Source organism: Ctenopharyngodon idella, chromosome 22, assembly GCF_019924925.1.
Source record: "Ctenopharyngodon idella isolate HZGC_01 chromosome 22, HZGC01, whole genome shotgun sequence".
Classification (NCBI taxonomy): Eukaryota; Metazoa; Chordata; class Actinopteri; order Cypriniformes; family Xenocyprididae; genus Ctenopharyngodon; species Ctenopharyngodon idella.
The window spans coordinates 4,616,582-4,638,471 of NC_067241.1; the positions used below are offsets into that span (position 1 = coordinate 4,616,582).

The following is a 21,890-nucleotide window of genomic DNA, read 5'->3' on the forward strand; positions in this document are numbered from 1 at the left end:
CTTCACGTTTTACATTTCAGAACAAAAAGAAAAACAACGACTAAGTGCAAAATTATTAATAATAATTTTATTACCAAGTACACATACCTGGAGTGGGACTGAGTGCGCGTCCGCGTGCCCACATCCACAAGAAACAACAGTCAGTAGGATGAAAACAACTGCGTGTATAGTCAAATCCAGTTTAACACCCATGCTTTCAGTTTGTGGGAAAGCCAAAACCACTGTTTTGCTCGTAAGACGAGTGAGTAAGGTCTTCCACTGACTTCACATTTTACGGCACAAAGTTGTTTATAAAAGAGGTAGTATAGCCCCCTCCCTTTTAAAGAGAACCTAAAAATGATACTGAAGCCACGATAATGCCATGAGCGAGATGGATGCTCATTTAGCCCGGAAAAAAACTAGGTTGCAATGACAAATGTGCTTCGATCATCCGCAGGTATTTGTGGGTTTCAAGGGTAGCTCTTTTCACGTGTACATACTGGAAATTTCGCAGTCTCGCCACGATTTTGGGGGGCACGAAAAACCATAAAACATTAACCCGTGAATGCCTACAGTTCTGAAAACTGTGCCAGTAGCTTTTCAGCCGTTACACAATTTTTCTAAACAGCACTACTGTAAGTTGATGTAATATTTACTGTAGAAATCTCAGTTAGGCTGGAAAATGATTCCGGAGAGGCTCTCATGGACATACTAATAAATAATGAACTGTGAGGAGTAAAGTGGCTTGAGAATGCTCTTGTGAGATATTGTGATGGCTAATATAAATTTATTTGTTTGGTTGCTGTCCATGGTACTGGTAACTGAACAAGCTTCTGAATACTGTACTTTATGAATGTATAAAAGGGCATTATTCCCAGCTCTTTGAACACAATATTAAAACAACCAAATTAATTAAATAAACACTACATTCTCATTCATACAATAGGGATTTCACCTGTTCTAACTAAACATTTATAGTAAGAAAAGGTAATTCTCACTCTTTAGTTGCAATATCTTATCAACAAAATACTTGATTTTTAAAGTTTAGTTGGAAAAAACAAAATTTGGATTCAAAAGTCCAAGACTACTAGTGAAAATGCAAAAATTATGTCCTGTATTTTCTAATTTATTACAAAATATTTAATGACAAATTATAAAAAAAAAAATTCCCAGATGCAGTCTTAGACTTTTAGAACACACTGTGTTTGTAAGTCTTGATAATCTTAATGAAAACACATAATTATGCCCTTTTATATTCTTCCTCCCACCTTGCTATCCATTTACACAATCTATATACAGTATGTGTAGATTAATTGTGCAAAGATGGCAAATTTGAGATTTTTTTTTTTTTTTATGATTATAGATGTTCAGGTACAGTCCGGAGTGCTTCTTCTGGCTTTCTTGCAACATTCACATTCTGGAATGCAGACAAAAAAAATCTATTTTACACACTCAGAGTTTAAAAATCATCATTTCATAGGGTTTCATGACTTACTGTGGGTTTGTCTCTGTGAGTGTTCACTGCTTGGATGTTCAAATAGAAGGACTCCACTTTGCATCCTACAAGGAGGGCATAAAAGAACACATGACAGTATTTATTGCATCAAGTATATGCAGCACTTTCCATGAATACGGTATAAAAAAAGTCATTTGTAATAAGAGAAAATCATGTGGTAACAGGATTGCATCCAATGAACTATATATCATTCCAACAGATTAAAGGGTTAGTTCACCCAAAAATGAAATTTCTGTCATTAATTACTCAGCCTCATGTCGTTCCAAACCCATACGACCTTCATACATTTTCGGAACACAAATTAAGGTATTTTTGATGAAATCCAAAAGGTTTTTTATCTCTCACAGAAAGCAACGAAATGACCACATTCAAGGTCCAGAGAAGTAGTAAAGACATTGTTAAAATAGTCCACGTGACTACAGTCGTTCAATCTAAATGTTATGAAGCGACGGGAATACTGTAAATATAAAAATATCTTAATTTGTATTCTGAAGATGAATGGGTTATGGGTTTGTAACAACATGAGGGTGAGTAATTAAGGACAGAAATTTCATTTTGGGTGGACTAACCCTCTAAGTCAGAATTGTAATATTATGTTGTTTTCCTTGTTGGATACTGTCAAGAATGTTGAACAGGTGCTACTAGCTACATTTCATTTTATCTTAGATAATCATTTATCTAACAAATCTACAGTGTAGTTCTCTCAAACGAACAAAAATTTATAGCTGCAAGCAGCGATGAATGGATGAATGTAAAAGGATTATGTCAATGAGACTCTTCCTGTTTCCCTTTTTGTCATTAATTTAATCGCTCGCCATGTCAACACTGTTTGAGATATCCAATATCTGTTCAAAATTTAACATCTTCAATGTCTCGTATGAATCCCCTAGGAGGAGAAGATAAAAATTCAGAGCCTAATTATTCATAAAATCCACATTCAAACCAAAATAGCCGACATCCTATTGGCCGTAGCTAATGACTGTAAATTAGAAAGTTGTCCAGCTTGATGAGAACAATATATGTTCCAAGTTTGGTGACTGTAGGTAAAATTAAGCCCCCAACTTTTGTCAAAAGGTGGCACTACAGAGCCCCTCCTCCCTGCCCTTTTCTAAGGCTTTGCCCGTGTCTATTGGCCGACAACTTTGTTGTGTCGAGTTTCATGCAATTTGAAGCATGCTAAGAGCCTCAAAAACACCCAAGAATATTACCATGGCAGCTGTATTTAAGATATCAAGAATTCTTTTCACAGCTCTACATCTGCCCTGTTTTGACATTATACTGATGAAGTTTGAAGCAAATAATGTAAAAAAAGAGGGTATAAAGCATTTTGAAAAGTGACTTCCTGCTGCCAGTTGGTGGCGCTATAACCTTGACTCACAATAGTCACATCCATGTGATCAGCTCCTACAACAAACACACAGCTGAAGTTTCATCCAAATCAGTCAATGTATGCAGAAGTTATAACTTCTTGTTTCCCTTTTTTCACCATAAATTTGTTTCCTTGCCACGGCCAAACCGTTCGAGATATCAACTTAGATAATCATTTATCTAACAAATCTACAGTGTAGTTCTCTCAAAAACAAACAAACAAAAACAAGGGACCCCAAATTATGTTTGAAATAAAACCACAGCTATGCCTACTCACCGTAAGCTAATGGAGTCAGTTTGAGAACAGTATGCAGAGGACACTTTAGATATGGTAGATCATCTGAGGACAAATCAGAGATGTATAATTGGCAAAAATGATGCTATCACAGTCACAAATTGCGTTTCATAGTCTGTGACAGCAGTGGTTGGTTGCTTTTGGTTTAGACCTGCACTTTTGTCCAGAAAGTAGGCCAGTAGACAACGCATGACTGCCTGATGGCAGATGACCAGCACATTCTCTTGTCTCTCAAGCTCCATTATGACTGGCTCTAGACGGTGCACCAGGTCTTCATACGACTGCAGAACACAGAAAATGGCATATTTCTCTGTATATTTCTCTATATATTTCCACACAAACTCATTTGTGTTGTGGACAGGACTCACTTCACCCTTTGGATATCGGTAGCGGTACTTGTCCTGGTCTCTTAAGGCAAACTCCTCTGGATGGGTTGCCTGAATCTCCTCGTATGTCATCTCTTCACATACACCCTTAAAATGTCAAGAAAAAACAATTGAACTCTGGTACATATGCAGTTCATGTGCATACAACTAGCTTACCGCATCGATTTCATTCAATGCCTTCCACTGTTCATACGGGACGCCCAGTGCCTCTGCTGTCTGTATGGTCCTTCTCATGTGGCTGGTCCACACCTTCAGGTCCTTGATGGATTGACCTCTGATGAACTCTGAGAGTGCCCTAGCATACTGAGTAACAAGATAGATGCAATTCAAATATTTGTGTTTAAGGAAGGTTCATATCAAAACACAGAAATACTATGTCAAGTCGTTTTGACTTTTATTCATTCTCAGGATATGAATTCTTGATATCAACAATTCAGTTCTTGATATCAGGAATTACATTTCCACTAGTAACAATGTTAATTCTTGAAATCAACAATTCCAATTCTTGATATCTGTAATTGTATTTTCAGTAGTGAAATGTCACCATAGGCTGCCATTCAAATTCAATTGTTGATATCAAGAATTGATTTCTTACTAGTTCCAATTTCACATATCAGAAATAAAATTTTTAATAGTAAAAAATCATAATTTTTGATATAATTAATTAATTTGTTACTAGTGCAAATATCTATTCTTGATATCAACAATTGAATTGCTACTAGTAACAATGTTAATTTTTGATATCAATAATTTGATTGTCACTAGTGACGATGTTAGTTTCTGATATCATGAATGTGATTGTTACTAGTAAGAAAGCCATTTTATATATCTGAAATTATATTGATATCAGAAATATATCAAAAATGAACATTTTTACTAGTAGCAATGTCATTATTGATATCAAAAATTATTATTTTTACTAGTAAGAATTGTACTTCTGATATGTGAAATTGGAATTTCAACTAGTAAGAATTCAATTCTTGATATCAACAATTGAATTTGAATGGCAGCCTATGGTGACATTTCACTAGTGAAAATACAATTACAGATATCAAGAATTCTAGTTTTTACTAGTGGAAATGTAATTCCTGATATCAAGAATTGAATTGTTGATATCAAGAATTAACATTGTTACTAGTGGAAATGTAATTCCTGATATCAAGAATTGAATTGTTGATATCAAGAATTGAATTGAATAAAAGTCAAAACGGCTTGCCATAAAATACATGGCATTTTATACTAGAAGTAAAACATTTAAAGTTTGCTTGAGAAGTTGGAAAAGTCTTTTCTTTTTCCTAATGAGATGTATATCAGAGTAAAATGAACAAGAAAAAAAATGTAGGGCGGGACATTATTTAGTCCATCGGGAATTGATTGGATTGTTGGATGGTTGTGATTTGCTATTGCTGTGATGTCATGTAAGGGACAGGTTGTCCCGTCCTCGCACAGGTAAACATGTCATCAGAGAGGAGACAAGATGTTGTTACAAGTGGGAGGGGAAATTATTTTGATTAAAAATCATGAGGGCACTTGAGTTTTAAAATTAATGATGAACACTGATAAACAATTTATGATAAATACTGTAATATTCGATAAAAAAACAAGAACTGTCAATCTTGATTTAAGCTACGTCCACATTAAAGGGTTAGTTCACCTAAAAATGAAAATTCTGTCATTTATTACTCACCCTCATGTCGTTCCACACCCGTAAGACCTTCGTTCATCTTCAGAACACAAATTAAGATATTTTTGATAAAATCCGATGGCTCAGTGAGACCTCCATTGCCAGCAAGATAATTAACACTTTCAGATGCCCAGAAAGGTACTAAAGACATATTTAAAACAGTTCATGTGACTACAGTGGTTCAACCTTAATGTTATGAAGCGACGAGAATACTTGTTGTGCGCCAAAAAAACAAAATAACAACTTTATTCAACAATATCTAGTGATGGGCGATTTCAAAACACTGCTTCATGAAGCTTTGAAGCTTTACGAGTTTTTTGAATTAGCAATCAAACTGCCAAAGTCACGCCCCCCATTGGTGAACCATTGAAATTTCGAAACACTTATAATGTAACGAAGCCTCGTTTACTGAAATCACATGACTTTGGCAGTTTGATACACGCTCACTGAGCGTGGCCTCATTGAGCCATCGGATTTTATCAAAAAATATCTTAATTTGTGTTCCGAAGATGAACGAAGGTCTCACAGGTGTGGAACGACATGAGGGTGAGTAATTAATGACAGAATTTTCATTTTTGAGTGAACTAACCCTTTAATTCAGAAAAATTTAAAAACATATTTTTATCTAGAATTTGGCCTTTCATCCACACTGAGACAATTTTGTCCAGCAAAAATTGAGCTTTTTGATGCTCTCCCTAGTGGATACATTTGAAATAGAATTTTTGCATTGTAGTGTGGACTGTTAAAATTGATGTATTCAAAAATGATGATGGATTTTTAATTGAGTGACGCATATTGTACCCATAGATATCTATGGTTGTATTATCATTGCTGTATCTGCTATCCACTTTCATAGTGCTGTTAAAGATACACTCTTCATATTTCATTGCTGCAAATATGACAGAAAATTTTCTCACAATTGTTGTCCTGCAGCAAAACAATTACAACTGCGTATTAGACCATACATGGATTTTGAGTGCGACCTGGACACACCACTAAGAAGTGGGATATTTTGCAAATAAAATGCTTGTGTCAGAAGACTTGTGTGAGAACTTTATGTCTGCTCTCTTGGTATCATCTCAGTGAGCTTTTATTTCAATTTACACATGCACAGTAAGATGATTTAAGTGTTTTTAGATGTTTCAGTGTGGACAAGAAACTTAAAAAAAAAAAAAAAAATGCTTGAAAATGCTAGTGTGCATTTCAAAAAAATGTTTTTAAATATATCCTTATTAATGTGGATGTAACAGTTTACCATCAACATTAGTACACTTTTTTGACACGTGATGTGTCAAAAAAAACTTTACAGATTTTATCTTTAGTTCATTGAAATCACCTTTTGGCCCTGTGAGGAGAGGCCTGAGTCTCCACCGATTCGTCCCAGCAGGTTGAGCTCACTTTCTCCATGGCGGCTCAAATAGATGGATCGTGGAGTGACGTGGATGTTCATGAGGTAATACACAATACGACTCTGAATGTGATCCTGGACCCGGTTTACGAGGTACCTGGATCCCACGTTAAAGATCTTAATGAAGGAGAGGTGCCTACAAAACAGAGGGGAGGAACTCAGACAGGAGGTAAGACAGCAAAAGAGACCTAGAAGAAATGTAATTATATATTGTATGTAATAGTTGGAAGTTATGTACAACAACATCTTATTAAATTTGGCAGCAGTGTACCTGTCCTTTTCCTCGTCCAGGGAGACATAGGACATTTTGTAACAATCAATACGATTCAGAAAGTCCACCAGTGCTTCCTCTTTGTCGTAGTTTTCATAATCTGGGCTGCTTAATTTTACTTGCTGTCAAAATCCATTAAATAAAACAAACAAGCAAATAATAATAATAACAAAATTTTATATACTATTACATTTTTTAATAGTTTCACATTAATAGTTTAATAAAACAATCTTACCATTATATTTGCCTCAATGATTTCTGGGTCGTCACAAATCGACTCAATAAAAAACACCTGGACACAAACATTTTTTATGAAATTTTGGTTTGAAAATATTAATGTGTGACAGTAGTTTAACTGTTTTCAAAATGAATAGGTGGTGAAATTATCCCTGACGCACCCTTGTCTTTAAAACAGCTATTTTAAGTAATCCAAATATAGCTCACTCCGGAATTAATATTTAATATAAACAAATGTTTAAAGGGTTAGTTCACCCAAAAATGAAAATAATGTCATTTATTACTCACCCTCGTGCCGTTCCACACCCGTAAACCTTATTACCAATATTAATATTATAAAGCGACGAGAATATTTTTGGTGCGCCAAAAAAACAAAAATAACGACTTATTTAGTGATGGCCGATTTCAAAACACTGCTTCAGGAAGCTTCGGAGCATAATGAATCAGCGTATCGAATCATGATTCGGATCGCGTGTCAAACCGCCAAACTGCTGAAATCACGTGACTTTGGCGCTCCGAACCACTGATTCGACACGCTGATTCATAACGCTCCGAAGCTTCCTGAAGCAGTGTTTTGAAATCGGCCATCACTATATAAGTCCTTATTTTGTTTTTTTTGGTGCACCAAAAATATTCTCGTCGCTTAATAATATTAATATTGAACCACTGTACTCACATGAACTGATTTAAATATGTTTTTAGTACCTTTATGGATCTTGAGAGAGGAAATGTGCAGGCCTCATGGAGCCATCGGATTTCAACAAAAATATCTCAATTTGCGTTCCGAAGATTTACGAAGGTCTTACAGGTGTGGAACGGCTTGAGGGTGAGTAATAAATGACAGAATTTTCATTTTTGGGTGAACTAACCCTTTAAGATTGGTGGGCAGGCAGTCGGTTTATTATGTGACAACAAGCTGACAATAATCACAGTAAAATGATTTATTCAGTGTACTACTACTGAGGCATCTACTTCATTGTCTTCCATGCAAACAGAATGGACTCTTGTCTACCCATCGAGATCCTGTCACATTTTAATCTATGAGGCTCCCTCTTGGGCAATGGCTCTGGTTTAAGCATTTTACATTAATAAATACCTTAATTTATATATCTTTAAAAATCTTGGAAGATCTTGGAAAACCATTTTGAAGTAAAATCTCACAAATCTTCAAAATGAATGCAATGTGAAGAATAGGCAGACTTTCATAAAGCAGGCTGTTGAATTCGTAAAACCCTGCTGCACCTGCCTTGTAGCCCTTCTCCTTTGCAAAACTGATGATGACCCCTCTTCTCTCCCTTGTGGTATTGGTAGCATCAAACACCTGTGAAGAGTATTTGTCAGAGATTGATTTGCAGCTTAATCATTTGTCGACCCCTCAATAAGAGTATGCAGAATTCCAAACTAATCTCGTAATCAAACTAAGCTCTTCCAAACTAATCTAATAATAATCTCAATTGTACTAGGTAATTAATAGCTTGGACAGACAGCAGAACTGTTATCCATTACATTCTTGACTCACTGCTACTTGTCCCTGCTCCTTATCGAAGTAATTGGCGATGTCCTTAAGAGCGCTTGAGGCACAGGCTCTGAACACATGACGGAAATACATATGTACAAAAGACAAATTCAGTCCTCACAGTGACACACAGAACTCAAACGTAATCTTCTCATTTAGAAGCTATATATAATCAACTTAAATGTATTTTACCTGCGGATTTTCATGGCCTCCTCATTGTCCGGACGAAAAAATTCATAGTTCTTGTACGTCTGCACAACCTCCCTTCGATACTGACCCAAATTAAAGACTTTGCATACAACATCACAATAAAATTAGTATGTTTTATATATATATATATATATTAGAGATGCACCGATGTATCGGCCAACAATCGGTATCGGCCGATAAAAGTTATTATTATCACTATCGGCCATCGGCCGATTGTTTAAAGACTGCCGATGATCAGGGCCGATTATATCCTTTCAATCAAAAGGATGCGGAAAAACGTGTTCAGAGTGCAACTCATACATACTGTGTAACGCATTAACAGTTTAAAAATAATGACGATAAAGCAGGCTCTTTTTGACCCTATGAATCACCCGTAGTTCAAGCCAGGGTTGCCAGGTCTGCGTATTTATTTTTATTTTTGTAAGAAGTATAAGAAGTATCAGAATGTATACCAGAATGTATCACGTCTCATGTAATCACTTTATTTGTGCTTCAACCGCGGAAAGACGTCAATAAAACAACTTGTGAACCATATGTCACATCATGTCAAATTTACCTCAGGAATGTTTTCCAGTGTTCACAGTTCCTTATCTATCTATCTATCTATCTATCTATCTATAAATAAAATAAATAAATAAATAAAAAAAACACTCTATTTACTGTTAATTATGTTTGTGTAAATTTGCCATGAAGACAACAATGCTTATGAAAACTACCTAATGTGATACCAAGTTTTATACAAACATTTCAGTTTTTATTTGAGTATAATTATTATATCTGAAAAATAAACAGCAGCTGAATATAAAACTTCTGTTGTTAATTGTAACCACTAATAATGTAGTGTACAAAATGAGAGGGTTCACCGTATAGTTTGCAACATAATTTGGGACACGTCTTTCAATAAACTGCATGACGGTTGCACGCGCACGCAGCGCGCCCAGTGTAGTCAGCTAACAAATGACTCTTATGAACTGGTTCTTTGTGAGTCAAAAACACAGCGCAGCCAAATTCACTTATAAATTGTTTTTACATTTGTTCGTGAAACGGAAAATTACTGCTTCTTGGCTAACTCAGAAGTCCTCTGTGAAATGTAGTCCCATCCGAATATGTCTGAGATTAATTTCGTAATTTTTTGGTGAGCTGATTCTCCGACCGCCCGCTCCACTTTCATCATGGATAAAGGTCTTTTTGCCATGTGACGAAACAATAACACGAAATCAATAAGTAGATCCCGATCACAGAAACTAATAGCAGAGTTAGGTACGAATCTAAACGTATTTTAGTTTTTTTCAATTGCTAACACATTTAGTGATTCAGTTGGCCCAGTTTCCCAAACCATTCGTTCAATTCTCAAAACAAAGACACATTTCTCAAAACGTTTAAAATGACAACATTAGATAGCAAAACAGATGACACACCAGTCAAAATCTGAGAGAGAGCTTACAGTTTTTCCCAGCTGCTTAAACACTATAACCAGGCTTTTGAACTAAAATTTCAAAACCATAACGCAATTTATCAAAAAGCACACCCATTTCCCTAAACTATAAACACTATTCCCCTTTTTGACACATGAGTCAGATTTGTTGAACTGTCACTGCAAAACTCTACACACAAATCCCTTCATTTCTCATTGCCTACACCATGTTGTCATTTAGAAAGCACTAGCATTCAATATTGTTCACTCAAGTCAGCATAGCTTGAGCTCAGTTAGCACACAGTTACCCACGTGGAAACACTAAGGGTCAAAATTTATCACAGACCAATCAGAACCTTCAATAGATATATAAAAGAGCCAGAGTCAGTTCATTCAGTTTTGGAAAAATGGATCCAGAGAGATGTGATTGAAATGGTTGAGGACACCAGAGAGAAGGAGGAGGAGGAGGAGGAAGAGGATGAGCAAGAGCAGTAAAAAGTGGAGGAAGAGGTGAAGGAGGATTAAGAGGAGGAGGATGAGGATGAGGGGCAAGGAGACAAGGAGTCTCAGACGAAATTTGTGCCACTAGTTGACCATGTCCTTGTCGATGGTATGACTATGAGGGAGGCTGGGCAATGAGTTCAGCCAAACTTAAGTTGCTTCACCGTCGCCTCGATCATAAGAATCTTCAGGGAGGAAAACAAGTAGGTCTACCTCAGTGTACTCTACAGTAACTTTTTATTGCTGTACTCTGTTACAACACATGCATCAAATTGCCTTGCATACAGATAGTTACTGTCTGCTTCCATTTTGTAAAAAGGATGTGTTACAGTTACAGTAATCTTCTATTTTTGTAGGACGCAGAGACGATAGAATGGAAGAAGCCTGACTAGACTTTTCAGTTGATGTGTGCCAGGGGTGGATCAGGCATGCAAGAGGATTTTACCCCCGCTGCCTGGATAGGGCCAGTACAGCCTGTGATGTTGACGAGATTCTCTGGCCTGTCCCAGACCAAAGATATGATGCTGGGGCAGAATATTTTTTGTTGTTGTTTGGTGTATTGTATTGTACAGTACATTAAGGAATTAAAAAATGTGCAAATGTATACATGTGTTCATCATGTGAAAAGTTCTGTGAGGGGGAGAACCACAAGCACCACAACTTATTACTGTTTTTGGTTTTTGTAGTATTGTTTTGAATTTATCTCACCAGTGTGTAAGACTATGTTGTAGTGTGTATGTGTGTTTTTGAGGGCTTGTGTGTGATGTCTGAGGGTAAAGTTTGTTTTTTCAGCAAGAGTGAATGGTTTTGAGTGGAGAGCTTCATTTTGACCTGAAATTAGGATGTTTGGGGAATTGGGTGAGACATTATGGATTTGTTTACTGTTTTGAGAATATGAGACATAGTTTCAAGAAATGTGTTTAAGCAATCGAGAAACTGTAAAGAATCATTTATGAGTGTTTTAAACTTACACATACAGTATAATTACTGTACACAGTACCAGTACTTTAGATGAGGGAAATTTCACTATTCTATGTACAGTAAACTGGAGCACATGTTGTAAAACCCTCAAACTTGTGATTGTCGACTTTCTTTGTAGCTATTTATGTGTAGGCCTACTGTATTTTTGCAGAACTAAGAAATGACTGCCTAGGGATATAGTCTTGTGTCAGAAGACCAATATACTGCTATAGTACTGTATACTGTAATGAAATTTGGCCAAATGTGCAGAGGATGCTGAATTAACTTTTTTTTTTCTTTCTTTTTTTTTTTTTTTTTACTGTACTGTAATTGACAGTAATGGCTACTGTATTTTGGTGCATTTGATTTTGTCAGAAGAGAATATGTTTTTGACTAGAACATTTTATTTTGACCTGGAAATTTGAGGTTTGTCAAGTTGATGTATACATAGTTTCGAGATTGTGTTTATAGTTGTGAGAAAATGTTGAATGGTGTTAGGAATTGTGTGTCAGCAATCAAAAAAAACAATAACTAGATTGAAAAGTTTGAAAGACAAATTTATGCTGGCTTGTCATAAAGCCAATTTAAAGTCTTGTTTTAAATAGTTTGGTCAGTTAGGCCAGAATACATAGATGTTCTGGGTGTTTGCTAAAGTGTTGTTAGGAGATTCTGGATGGTTGCTTGGCTCTTGGCATGCAGTTGCTAGGGTTTTTTTTAGGGTATGTGGTTGAAAGGGTGTGTGTGTGTGAGTATTTGGTTGATAGGGTGTGTACGTGTGAGTATGTGGTTGATAGTATGTTCTGGGTGAACACACACAGACATTCCCATCACTGTTAAAGTATCATAGACCTCAGGCCACCCCTTTGCCACCCTATAAATAATTTTCTAGATCCACCCCTGCGTATCTGTGAATATATTGCCAACTTTACTGAACTCTTTGACTTGAGCACTGACTGCATTTCTTTATATTTAAGTCCAACAAGTTCAAACTCTGTGAGCAGCGCATTATTTGTGTGTGTATTATTAACGTTGAACTGACTGAAACACTATGCCAGCCATTAAAGAGGAAGTGTCTGAGCTCACAACAGGGCTGCGTTCAGCCCCGACAAAATGTTGCAAAATGTTTTTTAAACGGAAACGGTGGTGCGTTGAACCAAAGCCACTGGAAGGCAAGCCTGCAACCTTTAGCCAAAAAGCATAGCAGCTAATGCTAACGCCCCGCCCCTGGCGGTACGCAGGGAAGGAGACCAAAGGCTGTTTTTTGAATGGATGTCAATGGATGAGAGGCTTCACTATGCTGATTAAACAGCTTTTGTGGGGAAATAGCCAATCATTTAATTAATCGACAGCCTGTTTGCTAATCTTCAGCATGTTTTACACTAAACAATACTTTTGTTGGGAACTATATGTTGATTTTAGCTTGATAAAAATGTATTTTTTCAAGAGAAGGCAGACTAGGAAGTGTTGCGACTGATGTCACTGCCATTACACGATAGGCTGAGAGGTGCCGCACGTGATTAAGTTAGCCGTTACGCTTTCTCCAATGGTAAGAGATACAGACACTCTTATCTCCCTATTATATACAATCTCTGGTTGAACACCTTGTTCTGATGACACAAGAGTTGCAACTATGGCAGTTAAGAAGGCCATTCTTTGTGTTCTTTTTGAAGAACTGATATGCTATATTGATACTATAAAACTCTTACGACAAACTCTTTTAATATCTTCAATTGTTGCATATACCGAGCTGCGGCGGACACATTTGTAAACAACTTTACTTGGATCCATTGTGTGAGCTGTCTCTTTAATACCGCGTGGTTTATATACATGTTGCTGCTGATTGGGCTGATATTTTTGACACACCCACCAAACAAGAGAAAACGTATCTCAAACCCGTTGCACACCGTCTCCAGGAAACATGTTGTTCAACCTGGAAACCGTTGCAAAACGTTGCACACTGGTTTGAGCTTGAACGTGCCCCAGGTTTTGCAAGGGAACGATAATATCTTTGCGAGGGAACACAAAAGTTTTACGAGGGAACGCAAAAAATTAAAAAAAAAAAAAAAAGATTTCCCCTCATCCCAATTTTTTTCCACCACCACCTGCTAAAAAGTTGTTACTCAAGGATAGATCAGTAAACTGTTCGTGATCCAGCTTACAGTGTCCAGAGTGATACTGGATATGGCAGTAATAAAGGTGAGAGCACTTGATTTACAGATATAAAGTTAACCAGTTTATTATAAAGGCATAAGGTCTTTATATATGTGGTGGATCCAAAATGATCAATATTCATATTCATGCATTTTATTCATATTTCATGTTAATCAGTTATGGCTTATGATTTATCAATATTACTTTTGATTTCATATATTCATATACTCCTACTCCATATATTAATAATATTTTCAAGTATTTACTCTTTAATGTACTCCTTCATGATTATTCTTCTTATGTATGCTTGCTATATTCAATTGTTCTTCAAGTGTTCCATTGTGACAGGTTATGTTGACACGTTTGTGGTTAGATATTGGACGCCTGCCAAGTACTGCAGAAGCGGTTTACCTTTGTATGAAAATATGTCTGTTTCCATTTCTTCAGACATGAGATAATGCAAGATCTGCAATATTCTCTTAAGGGTGTTAAAACAACACCTTTTGTATCTATTTTCATCTGTCTTTGACAGTCACTCTGACTTAGCCATTACAGCAACTATGACATGATGGATAAGTCTGTTTGACCTTTTCTTATTAGACCAAAACATAAGTTTGAGTGGGATGTAAGTTTTCCTATGCTTATGGTATAAAACGGACTGGGTCTTTGATAGTTTAGCTTTTTCTTTGCTCTTTTTGCTTCTCGCATCTCTTCTGCATCTTCTACTTCTGGCTGCTTCTGCTTCTTCTTTTCTACCTCTCATTTCATTCTGCAAATGTCTTAATTTTGTTCCTTCTTTCTCTATATTCTGATCTTCATCTTCATCTGTTAGATACAATACTCTAGATTTTATTATTAATTATTAATTACTTAATTAATTTGTTTGTCTCTATAATTTTTAATTAAATATTTGTTATTCCTTATTCAAAATTGCTGGACTGCCTGGATCTCATTGCCTTAAGTTTTTGCATCAATATGTGTTTACTGTTAGTTGTAATGAGTGTTTCTGTTTACTTTGCTATGTATGTTGATGATAATGCAAGGGAGAGAGAGAGAGTTTATGGATAATATTTTAATGCACACTTGCACTGTTTTATTAAGCTTTTACAGTGATTTTCTAGAGTGAAAACAGACGCTTCATATTTTGTGTGAAGTACAATAAACGTTATAAAACTCATCGGTAAACAGGTTTGTACTAATATAGTGTATAAAAACAAGAAGACAATATAAGTTATAACTGTAATTAAACTAAACTATACCTGTTCTATCTCCATGCAGCATGTATTTGCAGTTTCTGACATTATAGTGTGTCCTGAATCCTGACAGAATGAGCTCTTGAAGCTCCGCCCTCTTAGGCTGAGCCAGCAGCTCATTTGCATTTAAAGGGCACACACAATTTTAACATGCTATAAAAAATTATCTGTGGGGTATTTTGAACTAAAACTTAACTCTGGGGGCATCAGAGACTTATTTTACATCTTGTAAAATGGGGCATAATAGGTCCCCTTTAACGCATTAACAGTTTAAAAATAGTGATGTTAAAGCAGGCTCTTTTTGACCCTATGAATCACCCGTAGTTCAAGCCAGGGTTGCCAGGACTGCGGGTCTTTTTTGCTACATCAAATATTATTTGTAGTGCCTCCCATCCAATAATCGCAAAAAGCTTTGTGCTTTGTTACTTCTGATAAGAATAAAAGTTTCAGTTTTCAAATTCTGTCCATTTTATCATGAAATTCAAACTATAAATGGCGCTTTGACAATCTTAAATGTGTCAGATCGCTGTAATGCCTCAGTTCAGGAGGCAGCGCGGAGTGCGAGTCTTTTATCTCAAAAAATATGCATGAACATCAGAAGTTTGTTGAAAGATATAGTACAACTTACCGGAATGTATCATGTCTCATGTAATCACTTTATTTGTGTTTCAACCGTGGAAAGACGTCAATAAAACAGCTTGTGAACAATATGTCACATCATGTCACATTTAACTCCGGAATGTTTTCCACTGTTCACAGTTCCTTAGCTATCTATATATTAAAAAAAAAATAATAGAGAGGAGCTTATTTACTGTTAATTATATGTTTGTCTAAATTTGCCATAAAGACAACAAGTGCTTATGAAAACTATCTTATGTGATACTAAGTTGTATACAAACATTTCAGTTTTTATTTGAGTGTAATTAATATGTCTGAAAATAAACAGCAGCTGAATATAATACCTCTGTTGTTAATTGTAACTTCTAATATCGTAGTGTACAAAATGAGAGGGTTCCCTGTATAGTTTGCAACATTATTTGGGAGAGATTTTTTTTCCTTAAGAAAAACCAAACTATAAGTATCGGCATCGGCCGATATCATTCTGAATAATCGGTATCGGCAGAGAGAAATTTAGTATCGGTGCATCTCTAATATATATATATATATATATATATATATATATATAATTCCAAGGGGATGATATATATATATATATATATATATATATATATATATATATCATCCCCTTGGAATTATAAGGTTCTATCTGACATTTTTGTCAAAATTGAGTTACATATTCTTATTCTGTGACAACTTAATTTAATTATATGATATTTTTGGTAATGTTGAGTACATTTAGGGACTTTTTATTTAGAAAACAAAAAGGTTCTATCTACAAAGTCGAATGGAATGCAAAAACTTTGAAGCTCAATATCTCAAAACTGCTCAGAATGCAGATAGAACCTTATAATTCCAAGTGGACGAGATATATATATATATATATATACATATATATATATATATATATATATATATATATACTACAAACATAAACAATGCTTGCCATTAAGAGCTGATGATTAACTTGATACGCTCACCTTGAGTTGGGACTCCAATCCAATTTAGGTACCGGGTTAACTTTTTGGAGATGTAGGTCTTTCCCCTGGCCGGCAGTCCAACCATCACAATCATTGTAGGACAGTTTGTAAACTGGGGTCGTGAAGCTGTGGACCAGTAGAAAACACTGACGTTAAAGTCTGAGTAAGGTTTGATCGCAAGGTTGGAGATGTTCTATATGCATTCACAAGTCATGTCAATATAAAATCAATTTGATAGCCGGAATGAAGAATGAAAGGGTCACAAGAAGAGGACTGGCATATGGCAGCATCAAAAGAACACAGGAACCCATTAAATTCTGCACTAAAACCTACATATCTTCATCATCAGATTGCCATTAATTCTATACTGATTTATACTGAGACAGCAGGGTTATTCAGGTGAAGAGAGGCTGAATGTATAAAAACTAATGAAAGAACATCCCACAGTAAACAAAGGAATCACATAAGTCTTGAAGCCAACTCCAGCACTTAATATTCCTTTTCATTCCGTTGCCACAACTGAAGAAACAAAGCTCTCAAGAACGCAACTTACTGCTTCAAGAGGCAATGTGATCAAATGTAGACTAAGGAAGAAGGCAGGGCTGAAGTTCACAACACCCGGGTTGATCATCTACAAGAGGTTAACACTTGAGAGGTGAGCGAAAAAACAAATAGCGAAAAAGAGAAGGAAAGGCAGGTGAAATTAAGATATCCCCTCACTTACAGCCTCTCCTCTGGCTTAGGGAACTGCTCATCCACGGCACCCATATCTTGAGCAGAGGTGTTTGCGTGAGCTCCTTCTGCTCGGAGGACATGTCGTTGGCCCCTGCGCTGCTGACTGTGTGTTTAGGAACTGAGAACACATGGCTGAGTTCCCATCAGCCCTGTCCCTGCTCAGGTCACCTGACTGAGGCGGGAAGAGTTGGGAGGAGAGACAGGTTTGGCACAGTGGAGAGACAGAATCCTGGCTGCCATTGGTAATTGACTTAATTAACCCTTTGGAGGCTTTGAGCCTGTCACTTTTGGCTTCATGGGAAAAATGATAGCCATTTCTAAATAAAAATAAAACATTATGTTCAGATATGTTGCCGTATACATTTTAGAAACTGTCACAGTAAGACTTAATTAGAATGTATAGTGTCTTTATTTGCAAAGTTCTCTTGCAAAACAATAAAATTTGATTTTTTTTTTTTTTTAAAGTGTATATATATATATATATATATATATGTGTGTGTGTGTGTGTGTGTGTGTGTATAGAGAGAGAGCTCACGTTATAATGGTTTTGATCTACAGTATTTATTCAGTTTTATCCTTTATTAAAGTTTACAAATATATTCTAAAAGACATTGTAAACATGGTTATCTTCAAATTTAAAATGAACAAAATCCAATATTGCTCTTAGCAAATTCATGACCCATTTAGCATCACGTAACTGTTTCACAATGAGGCCTAGTTCAAAAGCAGCTTGGTCAGGATGTGGTAAATAAGATTAGTAAGACTGCAGACAGACTTAGGCCTTCAAGTGTGTCTTGTCTGATTCTGCATGTGCCTGATTTCAGGTTGTTCACTGATCCCCATGTGTCATTTGATATCACAGCCTTAAAAATGTAACATCTCCTCTGCAGACAGCCTGCTGTGATGATACTAGAGAAGAATAGAGCACATATTCATTTAAGATGGGTCTGCTGTGATGTAGTGACAACAATATGCTGTGCAGCACACAGACAGGATGTTGAAATGTTGTCACCTGCAGAAAAAAACAGATACGTGTTGTTGTTCTCAAGATGTGGTTGGAGATATAGCCATCAATGCTCTTTTAAATGTAGCCTAATGTACAAAGTCTCTTATCAAAAAAATATCAAAATGTTATTAAGGGGAGAGAGTGCAAAAAAAAAAAAAAAAAAAAAAATCAGTCTTACAAATCATGTCTTTAACCAAATAGGCCTACATCTTGTTAAACCTGTAATAATGTTTTTGTTTTTTCAACCGGTGATCAGAGGTTTGTCATTTTGAATGATCCATGGGTAATTTTGGGACAATAAACTTTAAACTTTATGCTATATCCACAGCCGGAGCTGCTTTGTTCCGTGTACTCATATATGCTACTGTACCTAATGTGACACGCATGGGCAAAATCCACCCCGACAGCTCTAAAATATAAGTACACTGTTATTTATTTGTCCATCCACTCTGATAAGATGTCATGTATACATAGTAGGGATGGTAACCCAGCAGACACCTTGATGTTGAAAAGACTTCAAATTGACATAAAAAAGTGATGCCAAAAAACAGGTCAAAAATGCAAATCAAACTGACGTCAAAAACTTGACGTCCATTTGACATTCACACACTGATGTCCAACTGATGTTTTAAAAAAAACATAATATTGACATGAAAAACTTGACGTCCATTTGACATCCACACACTGATGTTTAAAAAAAACCATCATATTGACATCAAAAACTTGATGTCCATTTGACATCCACACACTGACGTCCAACTGGTGTTTAAAAAAAACATCAAATTGACGTCAAAAATGCAAATCAAACTGACGTCAAAAACTTGACGTCCATTTGACATTTACACACGTCCAATTCATGTTTAAAAAAACACATCAAATTGACGTAAAAAAAACAGGTCCAAACTGCAAATCAAACTGACGTCAAAAACTTGATGTCCATTTCACATTTACACACTGACGTCCAATTGATGTTTAAAAAAAAACATCAAATTGACGTCAAAAATGCAAATCAAACTGACGTCAAAAACTTGATGTCCATTTGACATTTACACACGTCCAATTGATGTTTAAAAAAAAAACCCCATCAAATTGACGTAAAAAAAACATCAAATTGACATTAAAAAAAACAGGTCCAAACTGCAAATCAAACTGACGTCAAAAACTTGATGTCCATTTGACATTAACACACAGATGTCCAATTGATGTTTTAAAAAACCCATCAAATTGACATCAAAAATGCAAAATCAAACTGACGTCAAAAATTTGACGTCCATTTGACATCCACACACTGATGTCCAATTGATGTTTAAAAAAACCATCAACTTGACGTCAAAAGTGCAAATCAAACTGACGTCAAAAACTTGACGTTCATTTGACATTCACACACTGACGTCCAATTAATATTTGGTCTTAATGTTTTTGTTTGTATGTTTGCTGTGAAGTATGGTTCAAAGACAACTATAATAATATCTCAGGAAGCTTTATGAGTTAAGAGGCAGCTGGTACAGCAATGAGTGTGCACTCATTGCTGTTCCCTTTTACTCTGATATCTGATATCTTTGCCCCGAGACAACTTCCTTGATAACACATACTACACTCATGACTACATGTGCTACTTGTGCTTCATAGTGACTGAAATAAACATGTTTATCATTTTAACTGTCGGTTCTCCACTAAATTTTAGCTCCATGTAGCAAACTGTAGAACCCAATGGCAATAATCCACCAGCCAAAATTAAAATCATCAACATTAAAAAAAGCCTAATCCTGACAGCTCATGCTTTCCCAGTAAACTATCCCAGTACTATTCATGTGTTGCCTGTTCACACCCAATCAGTTCTGTTGTGCTTCTTTGAACTCACCAGCACTGTCACAGCGGGTTCGTCTGAAAAAGTCCTTCGGAAATGTATCCATCATTAGGGAAAACTAGAAGATCCGTAAATATTGATCCCCGACTTGTGTCATGAGCGGTGTGATGCATTTCAGATGCTCATTTTAATGTAACTGAACGAGAGAAGCTTGTGTATCACCCCCCACCCAGATGACATGTAGACATATGATCTGTGCTGCCTGGTCTTGTCCTTTAATGTCTGCCAGTTCACAAGCTCAGAGAGCACAGGCTACTCACAACAACAGCTAGGGTTATGTTGCTGTGTTTTAATCCACTAGCTTTTTATCCACTAGCCACACACAGTCATTTAGTTTACATACAGTACACCATTAGCCTATATGTCAATATTATGGTTGATTTGTCAATATTAAATTGTTAGGTTTGATCAGGTGCTCTTTTAATCTGAACAATAATGGTTATAAAATCCAGAGGCAGCCAGTAAGTCTAGGGATGCACGATATCACTGCCATATTGGTCATTAATACCTGAATTGTTTTTAAATGTATTGGTATCTGCCCATAGGCTATTGGATATACACCTGCCTAATATGCAGTTGGTCCTTTCGCATACTGCCAGAACAGCGCCAACCCTCCAAGTCATGGACTCTACAAGACCCCTGAAGGTCCTGTGGTATCTGGCACCAAGATGTTAGCAGCAGATCCTTCAAGTCCTGTAGGTTGCGAGGCGGAGCCACCGTGGATCAAACTTGTTGGTCCAGCACATCCCACAGATCCTCAATTGGATTGAGATTTGGGGAATTTGGAGGCCAGGGCAACACCTTGATACTCTGACCCAGATCCTTGTCTAAGTTGTTCAGATCTTTATTACTACCCATTTCTCCTGCATCAAACACATTGATTATAAGAACTGATTGTTTGCTTACCATCTAATCTACTCCGAATCTGACCCCAAAGACCACATTAGGTTTCACTTCACCTGTGACAGGTCATAATGTTTTAGCTCATCAATGTATACCAGTATTTCCACCAATTTTGCATTTTGATTAATTTTTTTAAACTGAATAGAATTTTAATATCACTCTAGCATGACTTGTCATCTTGTCAGTATCTGCTAAGATTTTAATATAGGTGCATCCCTATTGGTGTATCCAAAATGGCCATTATTCATATTCATGCATTTTATTCATATTTCATGTTAATCATTTGATTTATCAATATTATCTTTAATTTCATATATCCATGTAATCCTACTCCATATATTAATCTTCATCATGTATTCAAGTATTTACTACACATTTATGCTTATTTTTCATTATATTTTTGTTTGAAGAGTATGCTTGCTGTCTTCAATTGTTCTTCAAATGTTCGTGTGACAAAATGTTTTGTACTCCTTTGTAGTTAGATAATTGGACGCCTCCCATGTACTGCAGAAGCGATGATCTCAGAATTTGTTGTCTCGTTTAAACTTGTCGTAAATCTTTCCACCCTTCCTGCAATATTATTTTGCATGCTATAAGACTTGATATTTGAAATGTGCAAGCTTTGCACACCT

At 36.1% G+C, this 21,890-nt stretch overlaps 2 protein-coding genes and 2 long non-coding RNA genes across 11 annotated transcripts in view; 2 read left to right on the forward strand and 2 right to left on the reverse strand.

Annotated features, from left to right (window-relative positions):
- Window positions 1–216, reverse strand: part of itih6 (inter-alpha-trypsin inhibitor heavy chain family member 6) — a 14,563-nt gene extending 14,347 nt beyond the window's left edge. The window contains exon 1 of the mRNA XM_051879907.1: window positions 88–216. Coding sequence (XP_051735867.1) covers window positions 88–192 — 105 coding nt within the window. The 5' untranslated portion in view covers window positions 193–216. The remainder of the gene's footprint in view (window positions 1–87) is intronic.
- pfkfb1 (6-phosphofructo-2-kinase/fructose-2,6-biphosphatase 1) lies at window positions 46–20,515 on the reverse strand. 8 transcript variants are annotated; one of them, XM_051879937.1, is made up of 14 exons: window positions 20,350–20,515; window positions 16,748–16,873; window positions 8,853–8,949; window positions 8,664–8,730; window positions 8,391–8,465; window positions 7,143–7,199; window positions 6,908–7,029; window positions 6,565–6,772; window positions 3,701–3,847; window positions 3,527–3,631; window positions 3,310–3,439; window positions 3,141–3,203; window positions 1,475–1,539; window positions 46–1,396 (listed from the first exon to the last, which is right to left on the reverse strand). In XM_051879937.1, exons 1-14 carry the CDS (start codon window positions 20,402–20,404, stop codon window positions 1,337–1,339), a joined length of 1,377 nt encoding a protein of 458 aa, XP_051735897.1. In that variant the 5' UTR covers window positions 20,405–20,515; the 3' UTR covers window positions 46–1,336. The 8 variants fall into 8 exon arrangements, with proteins under 8 accessions (XP_051735897.1, XP_051735896.1, XP_051735901.1 ...); XM_051879936.1 differs by lacking the exon at window positions 20,350–20,515 and adding an exon at window positions 17,472–17,648; XM_051879941.1 differs by lacking the exon at window positions 20,350–20,515 and adding an exon at window positions 17,301–17,319.
- On the forward strand, window positions 6,636–21,672 carry LOC127504868 (uncharacterized). Its single transcript, XR_007927487.1, has 2 exons — window positions 6,636–6,805; window positions 20,901–21,672. It is a non-coding gene; the product is annotated as an uncharacterized LOC127504868 (long non-coding RNA).
- On the forward strand, window positions 8,956–11,858 carry LOC127504866 (uncharacterized). Its single transcript, XR_007927484.1, has 2 exons — window positions 8,956–10,988; window positions 11,142–11,858. It is a non-coding gene; the product is annotated as an uncharacterized LOC127504866 (long non-coding RNA).
- Window positions 21,673–21,890: the final 218 nt, after the last annotated feature.